This window comes from Stegostoma tigrinum, chromosome 21, assembly GCF_030684315.1.
Source record: "Stegostoma tigrinum isolate sSteTig4 chromosome 21, sSteTig4.hap1, whole genome shotgun sequence".
NCBI classification, from domain to species: Eukaryota; Metazoa; Chordata; class Chondrichthyes; order Orectolobiformes; family Stegostomatidae; genus Stegostoma; species Stegostoma tigrinum.
Window position 1 is genome coordinate 21,625,227 of NC_081374.1, and position 22,237 is coordinate 21,647,463.

Sequence of the window (22,237 nt, forward strand, 5' to 3'; positions counted from 1 at the left end):
CTTGAGAGATAGATAGATTCTTGATTAGTACAGGGATCAAAAGTTATTGGGAGAAAGCAGGAGAATATGGTTGAGAAACATATCAGCCATGATCAAATGGTCGAGCAGACTCAATGGGCTGAATGGCCTAATTTTGTTTGTACATCCGGCAGTTTGCAGATAACTGTTTCAAAAAGTGATCATGCTGGACTCGAAATGTTAACTTTGTTTCTCTCCACAGATGCTGCCAGACCTGCTGAGTTTGTTCAGGACATTTTTTTTGGTTTGGTAAAATTAGCAAATTAACTTTTTATCCTTTTAAATGTAGCGAGATGTAATAACCTGTCTAATGCAATGCCAAAGAGGATGGTGCATACAGGTGCAATCTGATTTCAACAGGAAATTGGATAGGTACTGGAGTGAAATAAACTATAGGAACTGAGTGAGAGTGTGGAATTGGCTGGATTGTTCCACGGGAAATAGCGTAGACTTCATGGCATAAAATAGTTTTGCACCATGCAGTAAATGAAGACGACATATGGTGGGTACACCACACAGATTTAATCAATAACGCACCCATCATTCCACTCAAAATGCCAAAGATGAATAAAAAACAAAGGATACGAGATCCATTCACTCCTGAAGTTTTGAAGTCATCCAATAACTGAACCACCTTCTCTTTATTTGGGTCATTGGGGTCACTATTGCGAACCTGCGAAAGGTGACAAAGATATCTTATTTTTTCACCTAATTATCATTTCACTTCCACAGACATAGGTTGAACGCAATGATCAAATACAACTAAATTTTCTAGCAAATAAAGAACATAGAACATTACAGCACAGAACAGGCCCTTTGGCCCTCGATGTTGTGCCGACCTGTCATGCCGATCTCAAGCCCATCTAACCTACGCTATTCCATGTACGTCCATATGCTTATCCAATGACGACTTAAATGTACCTAAAGTTGGCGAATCTACTACCGTTGCAGGCAAAGCGTTCCATTCCCATACTACTCTGAGTAAAGAATCTACCTCTGACATCTGTCCTACATCTTTCACCCCTCAATTTAAAGCTATGTCCCCTCGTGCTCGCCATCACCATCCTAGGAAAAAGGCTCTCCCTATCCACCCTGGCTAACCCTCTGATTATTTTATATATTTCAATTAAGTCACCTCTCAACCACCTTCTCTCTAATGAAAACAGCCTCAAGTCCCTCAGCCTTTCCTCGTAAGACCTTCCCTCCAATACCAGGCAACATCCTCGTAAATCTCCTCCACACCCTTTCCAAAGCTTCCACATCCTTCTTATAATGCGGTGACCAGAACTGTACACAATACTCCAAGTGCGGCTGCACCAGAGTTTTGTACAGCTTCACCATAACCTCTTGGTTCCGGAACTCGATCCCTCTATTAATAAAAGCTAAAACACTGTACGCCTTCTTAATAGCCCTGTCGTCAACCTCGGTAGCAACTTTCAAGGATCTGTGTACATGGACACCGAGATCTCTCTGCTCATCTACACTACTAAGAATCTTACCATTAGCCCTGTACTTTGCCTTCTGGTTACTCCTACCAAAGTGCATCACCTCACACTTGTCTGCATTAAACACGGGTGGAAGCTTAAACTATAACTGGAAAAGAAATGCTCACTGCTCACCCAACTGCCCATTATTTGAGATTATTCTGTATACAATGTCAATTCAGCTCATTGGAGCATGCGGTCATCAGTGCATGCAGACTGCCAGTGAGGTCAGATAACAAAATATGTGCAACAAGCTCAAACATAAAATTTAAATACTATTAAAGCCCTTTGGGACCTGTTGCATCTCTGATATAAGATCTAAGAAGATACTGAAAGATTCAAGTCATTTTTCAGAAGTGATTGCCAATACAGGGACCTAAGGAATGTCTTGGATCAGATCTATGCGCTTATATATTAGTTTCATTGCTGTGTTGGCTATTATATCTTAATAGCCAGTTCAAGAGGAATGATTTCTCCCATCAGAAAAATCCTGTTGAGACACAGTGCACATTTGTCGGCAAAAATGATGAGAAGGAATATGTTTCTTAACCTTCTTCTGAAGAATCATTTGTGAAATTTTAGTTTAGATATTTGAATTTAAAATATTAACTACCGGTAAATAAAAATAAAATGTCAAAATCTAGACATTATCTAAATTACTTTGCAGGGTTCACAGCAGTAGGTAATGCTACACTTTAACTAGATTAAAAGCTAATTTATACTTCAAGGTCCTTCAATCCAATTCTTGGTAGTCTTACCTAACTAAGGAACATAAGCATACAGCCTTAAAAGAACCCATCTGTTTCTATACTATGGCACAGTGGCACAATGGTTAGCACTGCTGCCTCACAGCACCAGGAACTCAGGCGATTATCTTTGTGGAGTTTATACATTTTCCCTACATCTGAATGGGTTTCTTTTGGGTGGTCAGGTTACATCCCACGGACCAAAGACATGTACACTAGGTAGATTGGCCATGCTAAATTGCCTATAGCGTCCAGGGATTGCAGGCTAGCTGGGTTAGCCATGGGAAATGCAGGGTTACAGGGATGAAATAAGGGGTGGGTTTGGGTGGGATGCTCCGAGGGTTGGTGGACTCATTGGGCCGAACAGTCTGTTTCCACGCTGTAGGGATCCTATGATACTACACAAGTTTCAGGGGAGATGATGCGTTCAGTGATTTGGTCCTAAATTACCTAGTTCCAAGTTTAAGATCAGGCAGTCTTGTTTTTGATTCATTCAGGAAAGAAAATACTTTCTTTGAAACCTACTCTACCTTTCTTATTTTAAAAGCCAATTAAAAACCCTTCACCCTTCTAGCAAGGGCGTTCTATACTCTAAGCTCCATGCTGTATATCTGTCTGAGAGTTATCTGAGGTGATCTGTTCAGGTACAAGTAGAGACAACCATCAGCAGAACTTGTACCGTTTGAAGTTCTGACATTTGTGCATGAAATCCAAAGAACATCTGAGGTTGCAAAAGAAACTCTATATTTTGTAGTGTTTTCTAAATACATATAACCATTGCCTCAAGAACTGGAGTGTGAACTGATACTAATCTCGGAGTTTGAATTTAAATTTCAGTGCTCAAAATGCTCTAAATGTGGAATTCAAGTGTCTGACAAGCCCGTACAACAACCGTGAAAAATTACAATTTCAGAAACAACACTTTTTACCTTTCACAAACAAGAGCCAAGGGTGAGGTAAAGCTTTTTGCAAATATTTGTAATGGACTAATGAGTTCACATCAGTTGTGAACACATTGGGATACATTTAGTTACAATATCAGACCATATTATAAATAACTGATAAAGTTGCAAAGAAAAATCCTGCTGTAGTTGTCTACACTCAAACTCCGAGATCAGTATCAGTTCACACTTCAGCTCTTGAGGCAATGGTTATATGTATTTAGAAAACACTACAAAATATGGAGTTTCTTTTGCAACCTCAGATGTTCTTTGGATCTCATGCACAAATGTCAGAACTTCAAACGGTACAAGTTCTGCTGATGGTTGTCTCTACTTGTACCTGAACAGATCACCTCAGATAACTCACAGACAGATATGCAGCATGGAAGCATACCCTTTAATCCAACTCATCCATGCCAACCAGATATTGCTAATTAATCTAGTCCAATTTGCCAGCATCTGGCCCACATCTCTCTAAACCCTTCCCACTTATATTCCCATCTAGATTTTTTTAGATTTTGTAACTGTACCGCCTCCATTACCATTTCATTCCATACACGCACCATCCTGTGTGTGAAAACTCTGCCACTTAGGTCCCTTTTAAATCTTTCCCCACTCACTTTAAACCTATGCCCTTATACTTTTGGACTCACCTACTGTGGGAGACAGCTTGACTGTTCACCCTATCCGTGCCCCTCATGATTTTATAAACTTCTACAAGGTGACTCCTCCCGTCTATTCAGCCTCTCCCGATAGCTCAAACCCTCCAGTCCCAGGAGCATCCTTGTGAATCTTCACTGAATCCTTTCAAGTTTCACAAAATCTTTCCTATAGCAGGGAGGCCAGAACTGAACGCAGTATTCTCAAAGCGGTCTAACCATTGTTTTGTATAACCACAATATGACCTCTCAACTCCTATATGTAATGCACTGACCAATAAAAACGAGTGTACCAAACATCATCTTCACCACCCTGTCTACATGGCTCATTTGAAGTGACATTTTCAGTCATATTATAAAGTGGCATACAATGTTCATCATATAACTAGAAATGCAGTCATCACAACAATGCAACCAACTTGAATATTCAATCAAAAAGATGGTAGGATTTAGAAACCTTTATTATGCTGCTGCCAGTATGTTTGTGTACAAAATGAAAACAGACTTACTGCTTTCAGTAGTTTGATTTCATCCAGAGCAGTTTCTGTATAATGTTCTGCACTTTTGACAACCTTCATGGCAACAAACCTTTTGCCCCTAAATCAAGAAGAATAGTTTAATGCCCATTTTCATAAAAGCACACAAATGTAGACAACCTTCCATCTTTCGATGTCGAATCACCTGCATACTAACAAAATTAGTAGTTTGGTTATCAAGAATGACTTGAAGCAAAGTTTTCTTTTAATTAAAACAAAACCTGTAAGATACATTCTTCAGTTTCAAGTACAAATTCATTCAGAATACCAGAAATATCCTTTTGACTCAATTTCAACTGACTCCATCAAATGTAAACTTAACAACTTGGATTTGTTCCAACTGATTGAGCACCAGTTACTTTAGTGGTAGTACGGGTGGAAGAAAAATAGGCTAGAATGTCGTCTTTAACTTACACAAGATGTGTGTATGTAACTACAGATTCAATGGTTCAGTGGAACACAGCCAGAGAGAAACAACAACAGCCAGACAACAAGGTACCAGGTCTTCAGACAAGAATTTGCAGATTACCTACAAATAATGTGTCAGCTGGTTCCAGGCTACACCGCTTAAAGGCTCTTCTATGGCACTGCATTTGTAATAAACCTACCGTGAACAGTGAAAATTCACCAGAGATTTAAATGATGGCATTAAGAAAGTGACTTACTGAATATCCCAACATAGCCAAACTGTGGAAAAATGGCCCCATCCCAGCTTTCGAATCACATGGTATCGTCCATTAAAAAGATCGCCAATTTTTACATGATGATATCCACCTGAAACATCCAAAAAGGGATAGTACTTGTTAACTGAGACCAAAAGAAAATTAGTACTTCAGGTTTCCATATTGTTAGTGGTTTAGAAATGAAGGAATATAGGAGTTCCTCCAAAACTAACCAAATTTAAGAGTAGACCAAAGGCAGACTTGACTAACTCAGAGGGCACGCATGCACCATTTACCAAGTAAAACGAACCATTACACACCTGAGATGTGAAGTCTCATTTCATTGCTTAGACCATTCAGGCCTTCAGATTCAAAAATCTGTGGCTGAACTACAATTATTAATTTTATTTTGTATTCCTTAATACCCTTATCTAATAACAGTCGGTCGAAATGCTAGGAATTGCCCAGTGTTTCTGGAATAACACCAGGCAATCACCTATAAGGCAGAAAGATGTGAGGCTGGATGAACACAGCAGGCCAAGCAGCATCTCAGGAGCACAAAAGCTGACGTTTCGGGCCTAGACCCTTCTGCTCCGGAGATGCTGCTTGGCCTGCTGTGTTCATCCAGCCTCACATTTTATTATCTTGGAATCTCCAGCATCTGCAGTTCCCATTATCGCAGAAAAATGTGCTGCTTTCGTGTCTGCTTTCACCCAAATTTCGTAACACCCACGAACTGGGGCCATTAAGTAAATATTGGCCTGAGGACAAACTGTAATCATGTATTTATTATTGGGGACTGTTACTTATTATTCTGAGCAGCAGTAAACCTAATATGAATAGTGGAGGTTGAGAGTTTTCACGCCCAGAAGTTTCTGCTCATTCATTTGCAGATCATTGATTGCAAAATGAAACAAATATTTTATTGCGTAGTTTGAAAAAATATGCCTATGTATTTAAGAGTGTTAAGTTTGTATAGCTTGATTAACAGCTGAAAATTGACTTATCACAAACATTAGGGGATTTAATTACTGTGTTAACCCATTACATAATCAGGAGTGACAGTTACAAACCTGCCCCAAACCAGATCACAGCTAGCTCTTGGGTCATGACTTAGCATGCACCGCCCATGATTACCCATACATTTAAAACAAAATCATAGTAACTTGCACAGGAATTGAAAGCACAAGTAGGCCATTTGGTCCTTTGAGAGCCTGCTTTGTTATTCATTAGCACCATGGCTGACTTGATCATAGTGCCAACTCCACACTGCTACTTATTCCGCAAAACATTCAACTTTCGTTGGTCAAGAACCTATTCATCACATTCGCCCTATGGCAGATGTTATTTGGCCTTTTTTTTCCTGCTTTTGTCACCCACCTTTCTAGAACAGAGGACTCATCACATTCCTTATATCTCAATCACGTGTGATCTTCCGAGGATCTACAGAATTTAGGGAAACTAAAATCAATGCATTCATTATCTCACCAGCCACCTACTCCGGAACCCAAGGATATGCCAGCTTTTAGGCGAAATACTTCTCTCAGTATCCTTTTCCCAATGATGAAGGTGTGTCTCACTAACTTGAGAGTTTTTTGAAGAGGTGACAAAAAAAAATTGATGAAGGCAGAGCAGTAGATGTTGTCTACATGGACTTCCACAAAGTGTTCAACAAGGTTCTGCATGGTAGGATGGTTAATCACGTTAGATTAGATGGGATCGAGGGGAGCTGGAAAGCTGAATTTAAATTGGCTTGAAAATAAGAGGCAGAGGTCTGCTTTTCTGACAGGAGGCCTGTGAACAGCGAAGTGCCATGTGGATCGTGCTGGGTCCAATACTTATCATTTATATAAATGATTTTGATGTGAAAATCAAAAATATATACTTAAGTTTGCAGATGACACCAAAATGAGTGGTGTTGTGAACAGTGATGATGATTATTGCAGATGACAATAGGACCTTGATCAGATGGGCCAATAGGCCAAGGAGGGACAGATCGAGTTTAAATTTAGATAAATGGAGGTGTTGCATTTTGACAAGGCGGGCAGGGTATTTAATGAGATAACACAATATGGAGCTGGAGGAACACAGCAGGCCAGGCAGCAGAGGACCAGGAATGTTGACGGTTCAGTTTTCTGAAAAAGGTTCCGACCCGAGACTTTCCTGCTCCTGATGCTGCTTGGCCTGTTCTGCTCCTCCAGCTCTGCACTGTTATCTCTGACTCCAGCACCTGCAGTTCTTGTTATCTCTCAGGACATTTAATGGTAGGGTCCAGGGGAGTGATGCTGAATAAAGAGGCACAGGAGCATAATTCCTCAAAACGCAGGATAGTGATGGCGGCATTTGGCATGCTTGCCTTCATTGCTCGGAACATTGAGTAGAGGAATTGGGATGTCATGTTGCAGCTGTACAGGACATTGGTGAGGCCTCTTTTAGAATACTGCGTATAATTCTGGTCGTCCTTCTATAGGCAGATTGTTAAACTTGAAGCAACAGAAAAGTTTTAGAAGGATGTGGCTTCTCAGTTCTACTCAAGTTCTCCCAGTGCTTTCCTCTCATTGCATTCCTCCTCAAAGAGATGATTTGATTTCTAATCAGTAATGCTACTCTACCATTTCTGTTATTTTCATATCCCTCCTGAAAACCTTATGTTTAATTGTATAAAGGTCTAGTTCCTAGTCCTGGCCATCCTGCAGCCATGTCTTCATAGTTTCTAATTTGAGTTTGCACCTACAGCTCAATTTGCTCCTTATGCTATGTGCATGTGCCTTAAGAACTCTAATTTTGGCTGTGCATTCTGTCCTATCCTTCAGCATCTTTTTCACCCTCCTGTCTTGGTCAAGACACTTATTATTGCCCCTGCCTTCAAATCATTCAATTGGCCCTTTTTGTACAACCTATTAACCTCCACCTTCTCCTAACATACTGACCTGCTGCTTCTGTTCCCAGTCCCCGACATACTACGTTAAACCCTCCTTGGTGGCACTAGCAACCAGCTAACAGATTGGTTGCATGATATTGGTTAATATTTCCCATCATCAAACAGCTCAGCAGAATGGTATATAAAATTAATTTCTCCAGACAGCTTAACTGCAACAGCCATCTATTTGAAAAGCACAAAGCAGTTCTGCTATTCAGTCATACTGCAACATTGAGCCATTTAAGACAGACTTCCAGCACCTGAATTGGTCATAGATGGTTAATTTACTGTGGTGGTGAAGTTTCCCTATCAATGCAAGCTTCAGGACACCTTGCAAGTACAAATAGCTACATGAAGTGGATGCAAAGGACCCATTTCCTGTACAACAGACAAAAAACACGAGCATAAATTTCAAATAATTGACAGATGGATTTGAGTATTAATGAGTGCACCTGAAAAGTTGGCAAATGCAGAAACCCTCAACATAATTACAATGCATACAATACATACTGACATGCTGTAACTTTCAGGGCTACAGACCAAGAACTTGGAAGATGGAATTAAGACTGGATAGCACTTCTTGCCGAGACACACATACTGGCCACCTCTTGTACCATAGGTGATTTATGTTTTGAAGGAATCTAATTTTAAAGATTTGTGCTTCTTAACCTTTACATTTCCAGTTCTTCCTCTCCACTTACATTGTTTATTTTGTTTTCATAGATCATCACCTTAGTTTCTGAAAATTAAATATTTTCATACTTTTCACATCCAAAACAATCTAATAACTATCCATCATCCTTAAGAGGTCTTCTACAAACTTAGACATTGTGCTACAAATACTAGTGTCCACACCATACGCACTGAAGGCATCTGGGCTCATCAATGGACTGCCAGTGTGGCACAGTGGTTAGCACTGCTGCCTCACAGTGCCAAGGACCCGGGTTCCGTTCCAGCCTTGGGTGACTATGTGCAGAGTTTGCACTTCTCCCTTTTTCTGCACGGGCTTCCTCCAGGTGCTCTGGTTTCCTTCCACAGTCCATCAGATGGGCAGGTTAGGTGGACTGGCAATGCTAAATTGCCCATAATGTCAGGGATGTGCCAGATACATGGGTTAGCCATGGGAAATTCAGGTTTATAATGCTTGAGTAGGGTGGCGGGTCTGGGTGGGTGCTCAGACTGAATGGCCTGCTTCCACACTGTAGGGATTCTGTGGTTACTTTTAATTACTCCAAAACATTCCCTATCACGACATCTCTCGTCACTTGCAGCAATGCTCGGCGGAGTGATGTGCAATTACTCCGTAAGCTCCAGTCTTTTGAACAAGATTATGGAAACCTTCCAATTCTCTGGCACACTTTTCTTACCGTTCTTGTTACTTAACTCAGATTTCTAAATCACAGACAATAAATAATAGCTAGAAAAAAACACAGCCATTCATTTAGAATGGAAATATTAATGGGGCATCTTAGAGAGTCACAAAAAGAAAGTGTAATAGGAATGCTTAGTTAAGTATACTATTCTGAGATGAAGGACTCCTCTAAACAAAAGGAAGTACAGTAAGACTCACATAATCAGGAGGTTCACATAATCATTGTAAAAATACACAAAGTAATAGAAATATAATGTATATGTACATACCTCACCGTTGTACTTACATCAATCACAAGTAACTATGCAACTTCACCTTAATTAAGACTTGCTGGCAGAGAGCCGTCTCACTTGCATTCTCAACTGACTACTCAGACATTGTGGTACTGCACAGTACTTGAGGAGAAATTGAATCAACTGTTGATAATTCACACGATTGAACGAGTAGATTTCCATTGAAGTAAAAGTACCACAATCATTGAAACAATTAGAACAATGAAGTATTTAAGGTTTATAATTTTATCCGATTTATCAAGAATTCCATTTCATAAGGGGCCAGTTAAAACAAAGTTTGCTATACAGGATTTGACACCAAGAAGAACTTTTTCATACAAACACAATAGAAGCCAATGATCTTCATGTATTCAAGATGGAAAGGGATGTGACAGATAAAGCGCACAGAGAAATTGAAGACTTTGTCAGGGTGAACTTAAGGGCTGCTTTCACTGTCACATAGGTGAACTCCAGCAGTGGGTACCAATGGACCTTATAGTCTGACCAAAACTTTTATACCAGTTGACTGTCAAAACCCTTTGAATAGTGCCTTGTAGACATTTTATTTAAATTCACACACGCAATGTGGAGATCGCTGGCTAGGCCAGCAATTATTGCCCATTTCTAACTGCCTAGAGAAGAGTGAACCACATGGCTGTGGATGTGGCGTCATATGTAGGTCAGATAGCTAAGCACAGCGGTGAACCAGATGAGCTTTAACAGTCAACAAAAAATTACCGTGCATCATTCGAATTTTAACTCCAGATTTTTGAAGAATTCAAATTCCACCATTCTGTGTTGAGATTCGAACTGGCATCACCAGGAAATTACCCCGTCTCCGGATTACTAGCCTAGCATCAATACTTCCCCAATAACTCTCAATGTGGTTCACTCTTAACTGAACTCTGAAGTGACATGGCAAGTTACTCAGCTCAATGGCAAGCTTTGCCACCGATAACCACATATCAATAAAGAAAGTTTAAAAAAACTGATTGAAATAAACTCACCTTTACAGTAGTCACTCGGGTCTTCTTGTTCTTCATCATCAGATCCCAAAATTTCATCCTCTGGCTCCTGCACTTCACATTCTGTTGTGGCAGGATGGGTTCTTCGTTGAGGCTCAGGTCTGAAAGTAATAGCCAGGAATTTTATTTTCAAATCATGCTTGTGGAAGAATTTCGTTTCCACAGCTAAAACTGTTTTAATACCCCAAAGTGCCTTTCATCGTCCAAATATTATATTTCCAATAACAGATTTGCTTCCCGTAAAATAATTTCTTCTTTAGAAAGCACGACCATTTTAAAAAGGGAGCATTTAGAACATAAACAAAGTTGCTGGAAAAGCTCAGCAAACCTGGCAGTACTTGTAAAGGACGAAACAGAGAAGGGTCATCGGACCCGAAACGTTAACTCTGTTTTCTCCTTCACAAGTGCTGCCAGACGTGCTGAGTTTTTCCAGCAACTTTGTTTATGTTCCTTATTTACATTATCTGCAGTTCTTTTGGTTTTTATTTAGCACCCAGAACATAATGGCATTTATATGACACTTTGAAAACACTTACAGAAAGCCTACATGCAGATACAGCAAGCAATTAGGAAATCAAATGATCAGATAGTCTTTAGGCAGGGGACTGCGGTGTAACAAAAAAGTTTGTTACAAGAATTGGTGAGATCAAGCCTGGAGAATGTTGTACAGGTTTGCTCCACTTACAGGAAAGTATATGAACTGAGAGGAGGTGCACAAATGTTCAATAGATTGCTTCTTGGGATGAGATGTAAAGAGCTGTGATTCAGTGGATTCTGGACACTTACCTGCGTGAAACACAAAACCTAACATGCAAATAAAATGGTGCTTCTTACTTTAAGGGAAAAATGCATAAAGAGAGTGAGGTCTTACTATAACTGTGCAGAGTGTTGGTAAAACCATAGTGTAGGTTAGATGGGCTTCAGATTCGTTTCACAGGTTAACACAATGTCAAGGGCCATTACGTTCTATGTAACCATGTCCAGAGCACTATAAAGTCTTTGCTTCCTTGACGAAGGTTGAAAAGCTGGAATTTAAACCAGTTGAAGCTAAGAAGAACAAGTGTTAATATTACTAAAACAAGTTTCTGAGGGGCCTTGACAGGATAGATGTGTCAGATGTTTACTTTCTTGGGGAAATGAGAACTAGTGGTAAAGCTTACGCAAATGGCACCTCATATTTAAAATAGATATTGTGAAGAATTTCTTCCCAATGTTGTGAATCTTCGGAATTCTCTTCCCTGAAGAGGGTTGCAGAGGCTTAAATTTTGGAAGTGCCTCAGGCAGAGATGGAATCACAAGTTACAAGAACAGGCAGGAAACTGGAGTTGAGATTAGGGTCAGATCAGTTTATGATCTTTATGAATGGCACAACAGGCTCAATGAGCTCTTGGCCAACATCTGCTTCAATCTGAGTTCTTATTTCGGAAAACATTTACATCATAGCAAAATTGATACTATACATCTCCTACACAGTAGGCCATTAATTTATTCATAGTTTATTTGCCAATTGGTCACGTAGAAAACTAACAGAAAAAAACAAATAGTCAAACAATAATACAGGTGAAACATCTCAAGCGGTATTTACAGCAGTTTTGCAAAGTAGAACCATGTCCACAATTTAACTCAAAAAAATGTTCAATCTTTGCGGCATCAAGAGGAATGAAAGGGAGAAAAAGAAAAATTGCATGAAATTACTTTGTGGACATCTTTCACTGAAATGTCACTTCACCGTCGGTTAAAAGCACCATTTTGCAAGAATGTTACAGCTACTGCAGAGCCAGCCATTAGAGAAATGCACAAGGACTGCAAATCTATATGGCTTGCAGGCATGGCCCACACTTGAGTAAACCTGAAGCAATCCAGTATAATTTTTTCAAAAAAGGCGGCTGAAAATTTCACAAATCATCTTCTACAGATTGTTCTTCATACTCAATGTAGTTTGCAAAAGACTGAATAAAAATATTTATTCAGACCACAAAAGATGAGCTAGTAATGCTTGCAGCAGCAATTTAAATGAAGAAATTTTCCAAGCAATTATATGTCTAAATGAAAAACTAAAAAATATACAACAGTAATCTGAATTTAATGCTGCAAGTTGTGGTTTTCATTTTAAAAAGGTAATACATTTGGCTGTGAATGCGACACCAGCTTTGCTACATTTTCAATCAACTTGATCAGACACGTTACGACAGACCACTGGCACAGGTAGGACTTGTACCCAGACCATCCAACTCAGAGCTAGGGAAGCGCTCACTGCGCCACAATGGCCCATCTTACAGCTTTGCATCAGTTTTAATCTCAGAAGAATACAATGTAAAATCATGGAGGGGGGGGGGGGGGGGGGGGGAGAAAAAAACCACGCCATCTGCTATTCGACGGTATTGCATCTTATCAAGACCTGATGCTTGAGAAGTTCTGTTTAGTTGGAATGGTATATGATCAAACTGCTTCAAGTAAGGAGATGCAGGAGGCAACTTTTATCTGGAAAGGAGACCAAAATCATGAGGACGGCCCAAACTAGTTACATTACCATCTGAAGCACACTACCCCTTCATGAAAGTTCACAGTCTTTGACATATGTGAAAAAAACAAACACGCTGACAATATTCAGGCTTGGCAACTGTTTTCTAAACTAATTGAAGTATGCGTTCTTCATTTTCTTTTCCCTCAGGTGTTCAAGTTTTTATTCTGGAGCACTCAACAAACCTGGATATTATAAAAACAGAATTTTTCCTGTATTTAGGAACACTGGATGGGCAGGCCATTCAGCTCACTGAAGACAAGAAGAGGTAAATGTGTTCAATGTGTTCATGGCTGTTAGTGTGTAAACAGTACATCTCAAAATGAATACATAGATATGGCATAGCCCATGGAAAAACTGATCTGATTTTGGCAAAGATTAAAACCAGATCCTGGTCATTTAAGGATCTGTCAACATTGAGAGATCGGTGTAAATTGACCTTATTTGGAAAAAATCTGGGTTGTGTGATTGTGTGATACAATTTAGATCAACATCCCCTCAAAAGATTTCTTGCCTCCTCAAAAAAAGGCACCAACCAGGCAGGGAGAAACCTTACGAACTGTCAGATTTGTAAAAATGTTAACAGTGTGATATTGGTGTGTACTCTACTGATCCCCTCTTGACTGCTAGGATTATGCTTTCTCCTCATTTCCTGAAGATAGCAATTCAAGCTAGAACACAATGCTGGATTCAAATTACACTGCAGCACTAGCGGGCTATTCAAAACTGTGGAAGATGATACAAAGACTCTAAGACATAGCAGCAGTAGATCATTCAGGCCACTGGAGTGGAGACCATGACTGACCTAATAATCCTCTATTCTACTGTCCTGGCTTTTCCCCATATCTTCTTGATTCCCTTACTGATTAAATATCCCTGTCAGCCTTGAATATATTTAATGACCCTACCTCTGCAACTTTCAAATGGTAAAAGAAGTCTCAGATCTCTACGCTCAAAAGAAGTTCCTCCAGGTGACTCCTAACTCTCAGATTATGCCCTCTAGTCCTAGGCTCCCCTTTTAAAGCGAAAAAACCTCTTCACATCTACCCAGTCGAGCCCCCCAAGAATCCTGAATGTTTCAATAAAGATTGCATGCTTTACTAAATTCCAAACGTGGACCCAAATTTACTTAACCACCCCTCAAAAAAAAAATCCCTTCATAACCACAGCCAACCCTGAGAACCATCTCTGGGTTGAATCCAATGCTAGCAAAGCTTACTTTAGATAAATGAACCAAAACAGTTCAGTATTGTAGGTGTGACCTAATAGTCTCTTGTAAAGTTTTATTATACTCCATTCCCTTGGAAAATATCTTGCTTATCACCCGAAGTTGTTTGCTAGCCTTTAGTGATTTATGCATCCCAAATCCTTGTGTTACAGTTTTCTGCAGGCTCTCTCTATTTAAATAATATTCGGTTTCCCTATTGTTCTTATCCACGTGCATAATGTCAATTTTTCATATTGTATTCCATCAACCAAGATTTTGCCTGCACATGGCTATATCTCTGTAAACTCATCGTCATCTCTACCTTCCAATCTATTTTACTTTGAATTTTAAAAAAGCACATTTGGATGTCACTGGTTGGACCAGCATTTCTTGCCCATCTCTAATTGCTCAGTGCAGTTAAGGGTCAACCACATTGCTGTGGGTCTGAAGTCACATGCAAGCCAGACCAGATTAAGGAAAGCAATCTGCCATCCTTAAAGGCACATTAGGCTTTTTCTGACCATTGGCAGTAGTTTCATGATCATTAGATTCTTAATTCCAGATTATTAAATTCAAATTCCACCATCTGCCATAATGGATCTGAATACAGATCCCCAAACATTACCTGGGTCTCTGGATTAATAGTCTAGTAATAATACAAGCCATTGCATCCTCGCTAACCTCATCCATTTCATTAATATATTAGTTTAAATAATGGTGGTTCCAGCCCTGATTCCCATAAAACTCCACTAATTGCAATCACTTTATCCCAACACTTTCACCTTTAATTTAGCCAATCCTCTATCCATGCGAATATGACAAACTCTCTCCCTCACACCTCCAGCATGGGTATTCCGTAGTCTTGAGTGCTCCTTTTGAAAATCCAAATATAAACACATCCATTGGTTCCCCTATATCCACCCTGCTTGTTAGCTTCTCAAAAGAATTCTAACAGATTTTTCAGGCATGCTTTCCCATTCATCAGACCATGTTGATACTGCTTGACTAAATCATGTATTTCTAAATGCTCTCTTATCACATTCTTTACAATCAATTCTAAAACTTTACCAAGGACAGAGAGAGATAACTGGCCTAGAGTTTTTTTGTTTTGCAGGCCTTCCTTTTTGAATAAAGGGTGATACATTGAAAATCTTCCAATACTCAGTTTCCAAAATATCAGATTTCCTTTGCATGTACTATCAGCACATCAACTCTTTCTGTAGCTACTTGCTGTAATACTCAAGACTGCAACCTATCAATCAGGTCTCAGGAACATAACAGCCTTGAGCCCCATTTGCTTCACTAATACATTTTTGCTCATGAGTTATTGTATTAATTTCTTCTCCCCTTTTGCCTATTGATCTTTTTACATTTTTGGAGTGCTATATATTTTGTACTGTGAAGACTGATGCAATGTATTCATTCAAAGGCTGACATTTTACTGCTTCTCAGCCAGTTTACACTCTGACTTCTCTTTCCCTTTTGACATATGTAAAGCAAAACTCCGCTGTTCATTTCGGTATTATTTGCTAGTTTAGCTTCAAACTTTATCTCCCACTATTTCTTTTTTGGTCATCTTTCGTTGGTTTTGAAAACTTTCTCAATCTTCCAATTCAACACTGACCTTTATCATAATTGTTTTTTTCTTTTAAGTTGATTTAATTTTAATTATTAATATAAGTTATCTTCAATTTTCTTGATTAATCATGGTTACTTTATCACTTCCCAAAAATCCCTATTCCACACTTCTATTTATTTATCTGCGCATGTCTATTAAAATGGTTGCCACTGCTCATCAACTGTCTTTTTGCTGAACTCTTTTCACAGTCCACTCCAGCTAATTCTGGCCTCATTCCATTGTGATGACCCTTATGTAAGTGCAGCAGTTATTTTTGGACCTAAATTTCTCACTGTCAAACTGAATACTATGTTCTACCATGTTGTGGTTACTGTTTTCTACACTATCTTTTACTGAGATCATTTTATTAAAACTGTCTTTATACAGATCAGATAGCGTGATCCTTTGTTGGATCCACAACTTAATGAACCAGAAAACTATCCCAAACACACTATAAATGCATTCTCTTGGTTATCTCTGTCAATTTGATTTTGCCAATCATAAGATTAAAGTCATCCATATTAATATACTGTTTTTATTTTTAATAAACATGCACTCATAACTTCCAGGTTCACTATCTGTTCAACAACATAGCTCCTGTTAGGAGTCTATAAACTACTCCTACTAATGTCTTCATCACTTGGTTATTCCTTACCTTCACCCTTATAGATTCTACACTTTCCAATCCAACATAATTTATTGTTACGGCATTTATTTCATCTCATACTAAGAAAGCGATCCCTCTACCTTTTTCTTCCTATCTGTTCTTTTAAAGTTAACACATCCAAACATTTAGCTCTGTGCTCTGACCTCTTTACAATGATGTCTGTAGGATTATAGTCATAAGCCTCTATTTGCACCATTGTTTGCTTTGACAGGAAGAAATAACAGTCTAACACCATCTTACCTTCTGTTACTCAATACGTTGATATTCATTGGAACAACAGGTGTCATAAGCGGAAAATAGCAAAATATCCCTTCTCTGACCTTGCACAATCCTATCATTACCACTGTGGCAAGACACCAAAGTAAAATTTGAGTCTTTCATGACTATAGCTGCTCCAGTCTTCTCAGAATAGATGGTGTAGCCAAGTTATGACATGAACCAAAGAGTGAATGCAGAATTAATCCCACGTCTGATGCAACTTTACAAAATTGTGACATACAAATGGCTTTTCAATCGCACAGACAACACATTTGAGTGCCAGCAACAATAAAAAAATCATCTTAATGTCCACTTGAGCCAAGAAATTTTACAATCTGCAAGATTTAAGAGTTCAAGAATCTATTGCTGAAGAAATTCTGGGGTCATATTTGACTCTGACGTAAATAATTTTCTCATCATTTCACAGTTCTTGATCGGGTCATAACTGTCATAATCACATGAGACTTTGAACCTAATTTCACCAAGAACAATTGCAAAGAAGGCAAACATTAAATAGAACTGCAATGTAACTAATAAAAATGCAAAATTCATTTAAAAATAGTCTGCAGAAACACTAAACTAAAAATGTCGTTAAAGAATTTGTTATGTCTTCCATTACAAATTATTTTCTGATAATCATACAGGCTATCAAAAGAACTTTGAAAATTCTCGTAACTTAATTCATTACCTAGAGAATCCACTATTGTAACTCAAGAAAGTCATCGAGTCATATCACGTGGAACCAAACCCTCATGCTCCCAAACTAAATTAGTCCCACCTGCCTGCACTTAGCCCATTGTCCGTCCAAACCTTTCCTATTCAGGATCTTATCCAAATGTCTTTTAAAGCGAATATGTCTCCAACTGACAAGCTCACCCTGAATCCCATGTGATCTAACTTTACTAATTAGTCTACCATAGAGAAGCTTGCCGAAGGCTTCACTAAAGTCCAACTACACCTGCATCCACCGCTTTTTCTGACAGTTCATTCCATGGATGAACCACTGTGTGGAAAACACTGCCCTTGATGTCCTTTTTAAATCTTCCTCCTCTCACCTTAAAAATAAGAGCCCTAGTTTTGAACTCTCCCATCCTAGAGAAAACACTCTTGTCATTCACCTTATCTATGCCCTCATGATTTTATAGACCTCAATAAGGTCATCCCTCAATCTCCTATGGTCCAGTGAAAAAAGTGCCAGTCTTTCTGGTCTATTCTTATATCTCAAACCCTCCATTCCTGGTAACATCCTAGTAAATCTTTTTTGAGCTCTTTCCTGTTTAGTAATTTCTATTATAGGGTGACCAGGACTGCATACGGTACTTCAGAAGAGGCCTCCGCAAATCCCATACAACCTCAACATGACATCCCAGCTCATGTACTCAAACATAACAAACGCAAGCACAACAGATGCCTTCTTAGCCACCCTGTCTGCCTGTGATACAAATTTTAAAGAACTATGTACCTGAACCCCTAGGTCTCTCTGCTCTACAACACTACCCAGGTCCCTACCATTAATTGTAGAAGTCCTACCCTTGTTTATATTATCAGAATTCAATACTTCATATTTATCTGAATTAAACATCATCTGCCACTCCTCAGCACATTGACCCAACTGATAAGATTTCTTTGTAACCTTAGATAACCTTCTTCACTGTCCAGTATATCACCAATTCTGGTGTCATCTGTAAACTTACTAATTATGTCTCCTATGCTCTCATGCAAGTCATTTATGTAAATCACAAACAAAGCAGGCCTAGCACCAATCACTAAAGAACACAATTGGTCACAGGCCTCCAGTCCAGAAACCAACCTTCCACCCTTACGTTCTGTCTCCTACCATAAAGCGAATTGTCTCCAACTGACAAGCTCACCCTGAATCCCATGTGATCTAACTTTACTAATTAGTCTACCATACAGAAGCTTGCCAAAGGTTTCACTAAAGTCCAAGTGAACACGGTCTACCGCTCTGACCTCAATGTTAATATTTCTAGACTAAATTTTATAACTGCATACAAAAAGTAACATTCACCAAGGTTTTGAAGCTTTATCACCTAAATTGCAGTTCAATTGTCTAATTAGCCATCCAGTCTCATGATCAAGTGCTAAAATGATCTAAGTCCAATAATTTCAACATTGGTCCGCCCTAACCTTCAAAACAATCACGTTTAAAATATGTCTGCATTAATCATGTTAACCATACACTCCCCACTTCAGATACAATTTACACTCTAAGCATCACAAATATTTTATGTTTAGTCCAATGTGCTTGTAACTAATGTCAAAGCTCATTAAACAAATCCTCAATATTGTGTACTATAATCCACTCAGAATCAGTACTCCCTTTTGTGACACAGGAAACAAGACACATGGCATGAATTTCTACATTGACAATCTACACAAATGCCCATGTACCCCACCCCTACAGAGACAAATTGACAAGCACGCAACACAAGCACAAATAAATGCAATTCATAAACAAAATACCAACGAGAGCCAGAATAAATGAATACATTTAAAAAGAATTAACTGAAAAAAAAAGCAAGCATGCATATCAAGGCTGCATTCTTTCTTTCCAGAAAAAAACACAATAAAGCAAGCTCAGTCATTTTCCAACAAGTATACACAGGTTTAACAGCCTGGCTTACCTGCTGAGAGTGCCAAGGCCGATACTTAAATAAATTATGAGCATTTTGTCAAAATATTGCTTTCTCTACTGTATACCTGATCGGAATATCAATTATCTGGTAATTGCTTTAAAAAGCCACGATAAAAAAAGCTGTGATCAGCAGCACCTGCATTCCCGTCTTACTGCATACTGCCTAGAAAAATCACAAACCCTATATATGTATCATCTAGAAAAAATGCTAGCAATCAGAAGGTGCTGCCCAATTTCATACCATTTTAAACTAACTGTACAAACTGTGTAAACCCCTCCACTGAACAGCATTTTTAAATACATAAAATTTACCATACCTGCATGAAGCTCTGATACCCATTGATGGAGGCAGCCCTGAAGACAGTTCACGGATTTTTTGTAAAGCCATCGACAAAAATTTCAGCTGCCTCTGCCCGGGTGCACTGCAGTGATCAGCTACTGAGCTAACAGTCCTCCAAAAGCACAAGCAACAATACTCCACCACCTAGCTGCAGAAAGACTATACTGCATTGCAGGTGAACACCTCAAACTTTAATAACCATTTTCTTGCTATTAATTTCAGATACAAACACTACATGATTTGAGAAATACATCCTGTCACTGATGGCTCAACAAACCAACATATTAAAGAGGAAGCATTGAACATACTGGCTATTCAAAGCCATCAAGTCACCAAGAAATTAAAATGCTGACAATTCTGAGGAAACTAAGAATGGAAATTGTGGACATGCCTGCCACAATCCCTGTAGGAAGGAATGCAGCCAGCGAACTAAAGGACTGCATGTTACACCCGTGCTCTAAATACAGATGAAAAGATAAGTTCAACATATCTAGGTCAGTTAAATCTCAGCAGTGGGAAAGCTTTTAGAAGCAATAATTCAGGAGAAAGCTAATTGTTACTTGGGTAAAAGTGGATTAAGTAAATCCAGCACAAATACAAGACTAAATCATGTTACACAGACACTGGACTTTTCTGATTAAGCAACAGTGGCCGATGAGGATAATGTGGTTGATCTGTCATGCATGGACTTCCAAAAGATATCTGATGGATAAGTGTCATACTACAGATTTGTCAGCAAAGCTAGGAGTTCATTGAACAAAAGGTTCAGTTTCAGATGGATATGAATTTGGCCGAGTGACAGGAAACATATGAACACTTGTTTTTTCAGACTGGAAATTATACAGTGGGGTTCCAATGAGGTCAGGGGTTGGGACTCCCACCTTTTCTTAATATAGATTAAGCAACCTTCACTTGAGAATGCAACTATAATTGCAAAATTTGCAGATGACAAAACTTGCAATAATATCAACCGAGGAGTTTAGTTGTTAACTTCAACTGGGCATGCAATGGTGGAATGAATGGACTAGTAGTAGCGGAAATTTAATGCAAAAAGTGCCAATGATTCATTTTGATCGGAAGAATGAGTAGAGATGAAGCAAAACAACAGATAATTCCAAAGGGGGTGCTGGAACAGAAGGACACGTCCAAAAATAATTAAAAAGGTGGCAGGGCAAGGAAACAGCTGGGAGTGACACAGTTGCTCAACGGTTAGCATGCTGTCTCAGTGCCAGGGACCTGGGTTCAATTCCACCCTCAGGCAAGTGTCTGTGTGGAGTTTGCATATTCTCCCAGCGTCTGCGTGGGTTTCCTCTAGGAGCTCCAGTTTCCTCCCACAGTCCAAGATGTGCAACCTAGGTGGATTGGCCATGTTAAACTGCATGCAGTTTTCAAGGATGTGTAGATTCAGTGGGTTACAGGGAGTTGGTCTGGATGGGATTCTCCAAGTTTCCATGTAGACTTGTTGGGCCAAAAGGGCCTGTTTCCACACTGTAGGGATTCAATGATTCTATGATAATATATTGCGATCCTGGACTGCATAAACAGGGGCCTAGAGTACAAAGGCAATAGATATTAAAGAAGTACAAAACACTAGTTGACTTTAACTGAAATTGTTTGTGCTCTCTTCAAGTAACCACACTTTTTAAAAATGAAATGAAGGCATTGGAGGAGGATGTGTAAAAGATATTTGGAAAATGGAAGAAGAAATTAGGATCTTTAGTTACACGGACATGTCGAAGAGGCTGAAGTAGTTCTCTTGTACAACAGAAATCCCAGAAGATTTGACAGGAGCACAAAGTCATAAGAGATTGGGCAGAGTAGATAGAAAGAAACTGATCTCTCTACAAGAATCAAGAAACAGAGGACACTGATTTAATGTGATAAGCAAAAGGAGTAACTGCATTGGGAATCAGAGAATCAATGCAGCACAGTAGGAGCTTGGAGGGCAGTTAAGAGTTAATCAATTGCTGTGGGTCTGAGTCACATGTAGACAAGACCAGGTAAGGATGACAGATTTCCTTCCCTAAAAGGACTTTAGTGAGTCAGGTAGGTTTTTCTGACAATCAACAATGGTTTCATGGTCATGAGACCCTTAAATCCAGATTCTTTACGGAATTCAAATTCTACCATCTGCCTTGGCAGGATACAAACCCAGTTCCCTGGAACATTAGCAATGTTTCTGGATTAATCGTCTTGCAATAACACCATTAAGCTATTGCTAATATGATAAAAAAAAACTTACTAGCACTTAACACAGCTTACCTACTAGTTATAAAAATAAATGTAAAACTTACAAGACAGATTAATAGCTCAGTTACTATTTCTCATGCGTTTA

General features: G+C 39.1%; 1 protein-coding gene across 2 annotated transcripts in view; it reads right to left on the minus strand.

Moving 5' to 3' along the window:
* LOC125462776 (SRSF protein kinase 1-like) overlaps positions 1-22,237 on the minus strand; it is a 68,293-nt gene that overhangs the window by 21,275 nt on the left and 24,781 nt on the right. Inside the window, exons 1-5 of one of the 2 annotated variants that reach the window (XM_048553128.2) lie at positions 19,880-20,013; positions 10,618-10,736; positions 5,050-5,158; positions 4,358-4,445; positions 604-691 (exon numbers count right to left, since the gene is read on the minus strand). In XM_048553128.2, the coding sequence (XP_048409085.1) occupies positions 604-691; positions 4,358-4,445; positions 5,050-5,158; positions 10,618-10,736; positions 19,880-19,950 (475 nt within the window). In that variant the 5' untranslated portion in view covers positions 19,951-20,013. Of the gene's footprint in view, positions 1-603; positions 692-4,357; positions 4,446-5,049; positions 5,159-10,617; positions 10,737-19,879; positions 20,014-22,237 lie in introns of those variants that run through there. The other variant, XM_048553127.2, reaches the window with a different exon arrangement.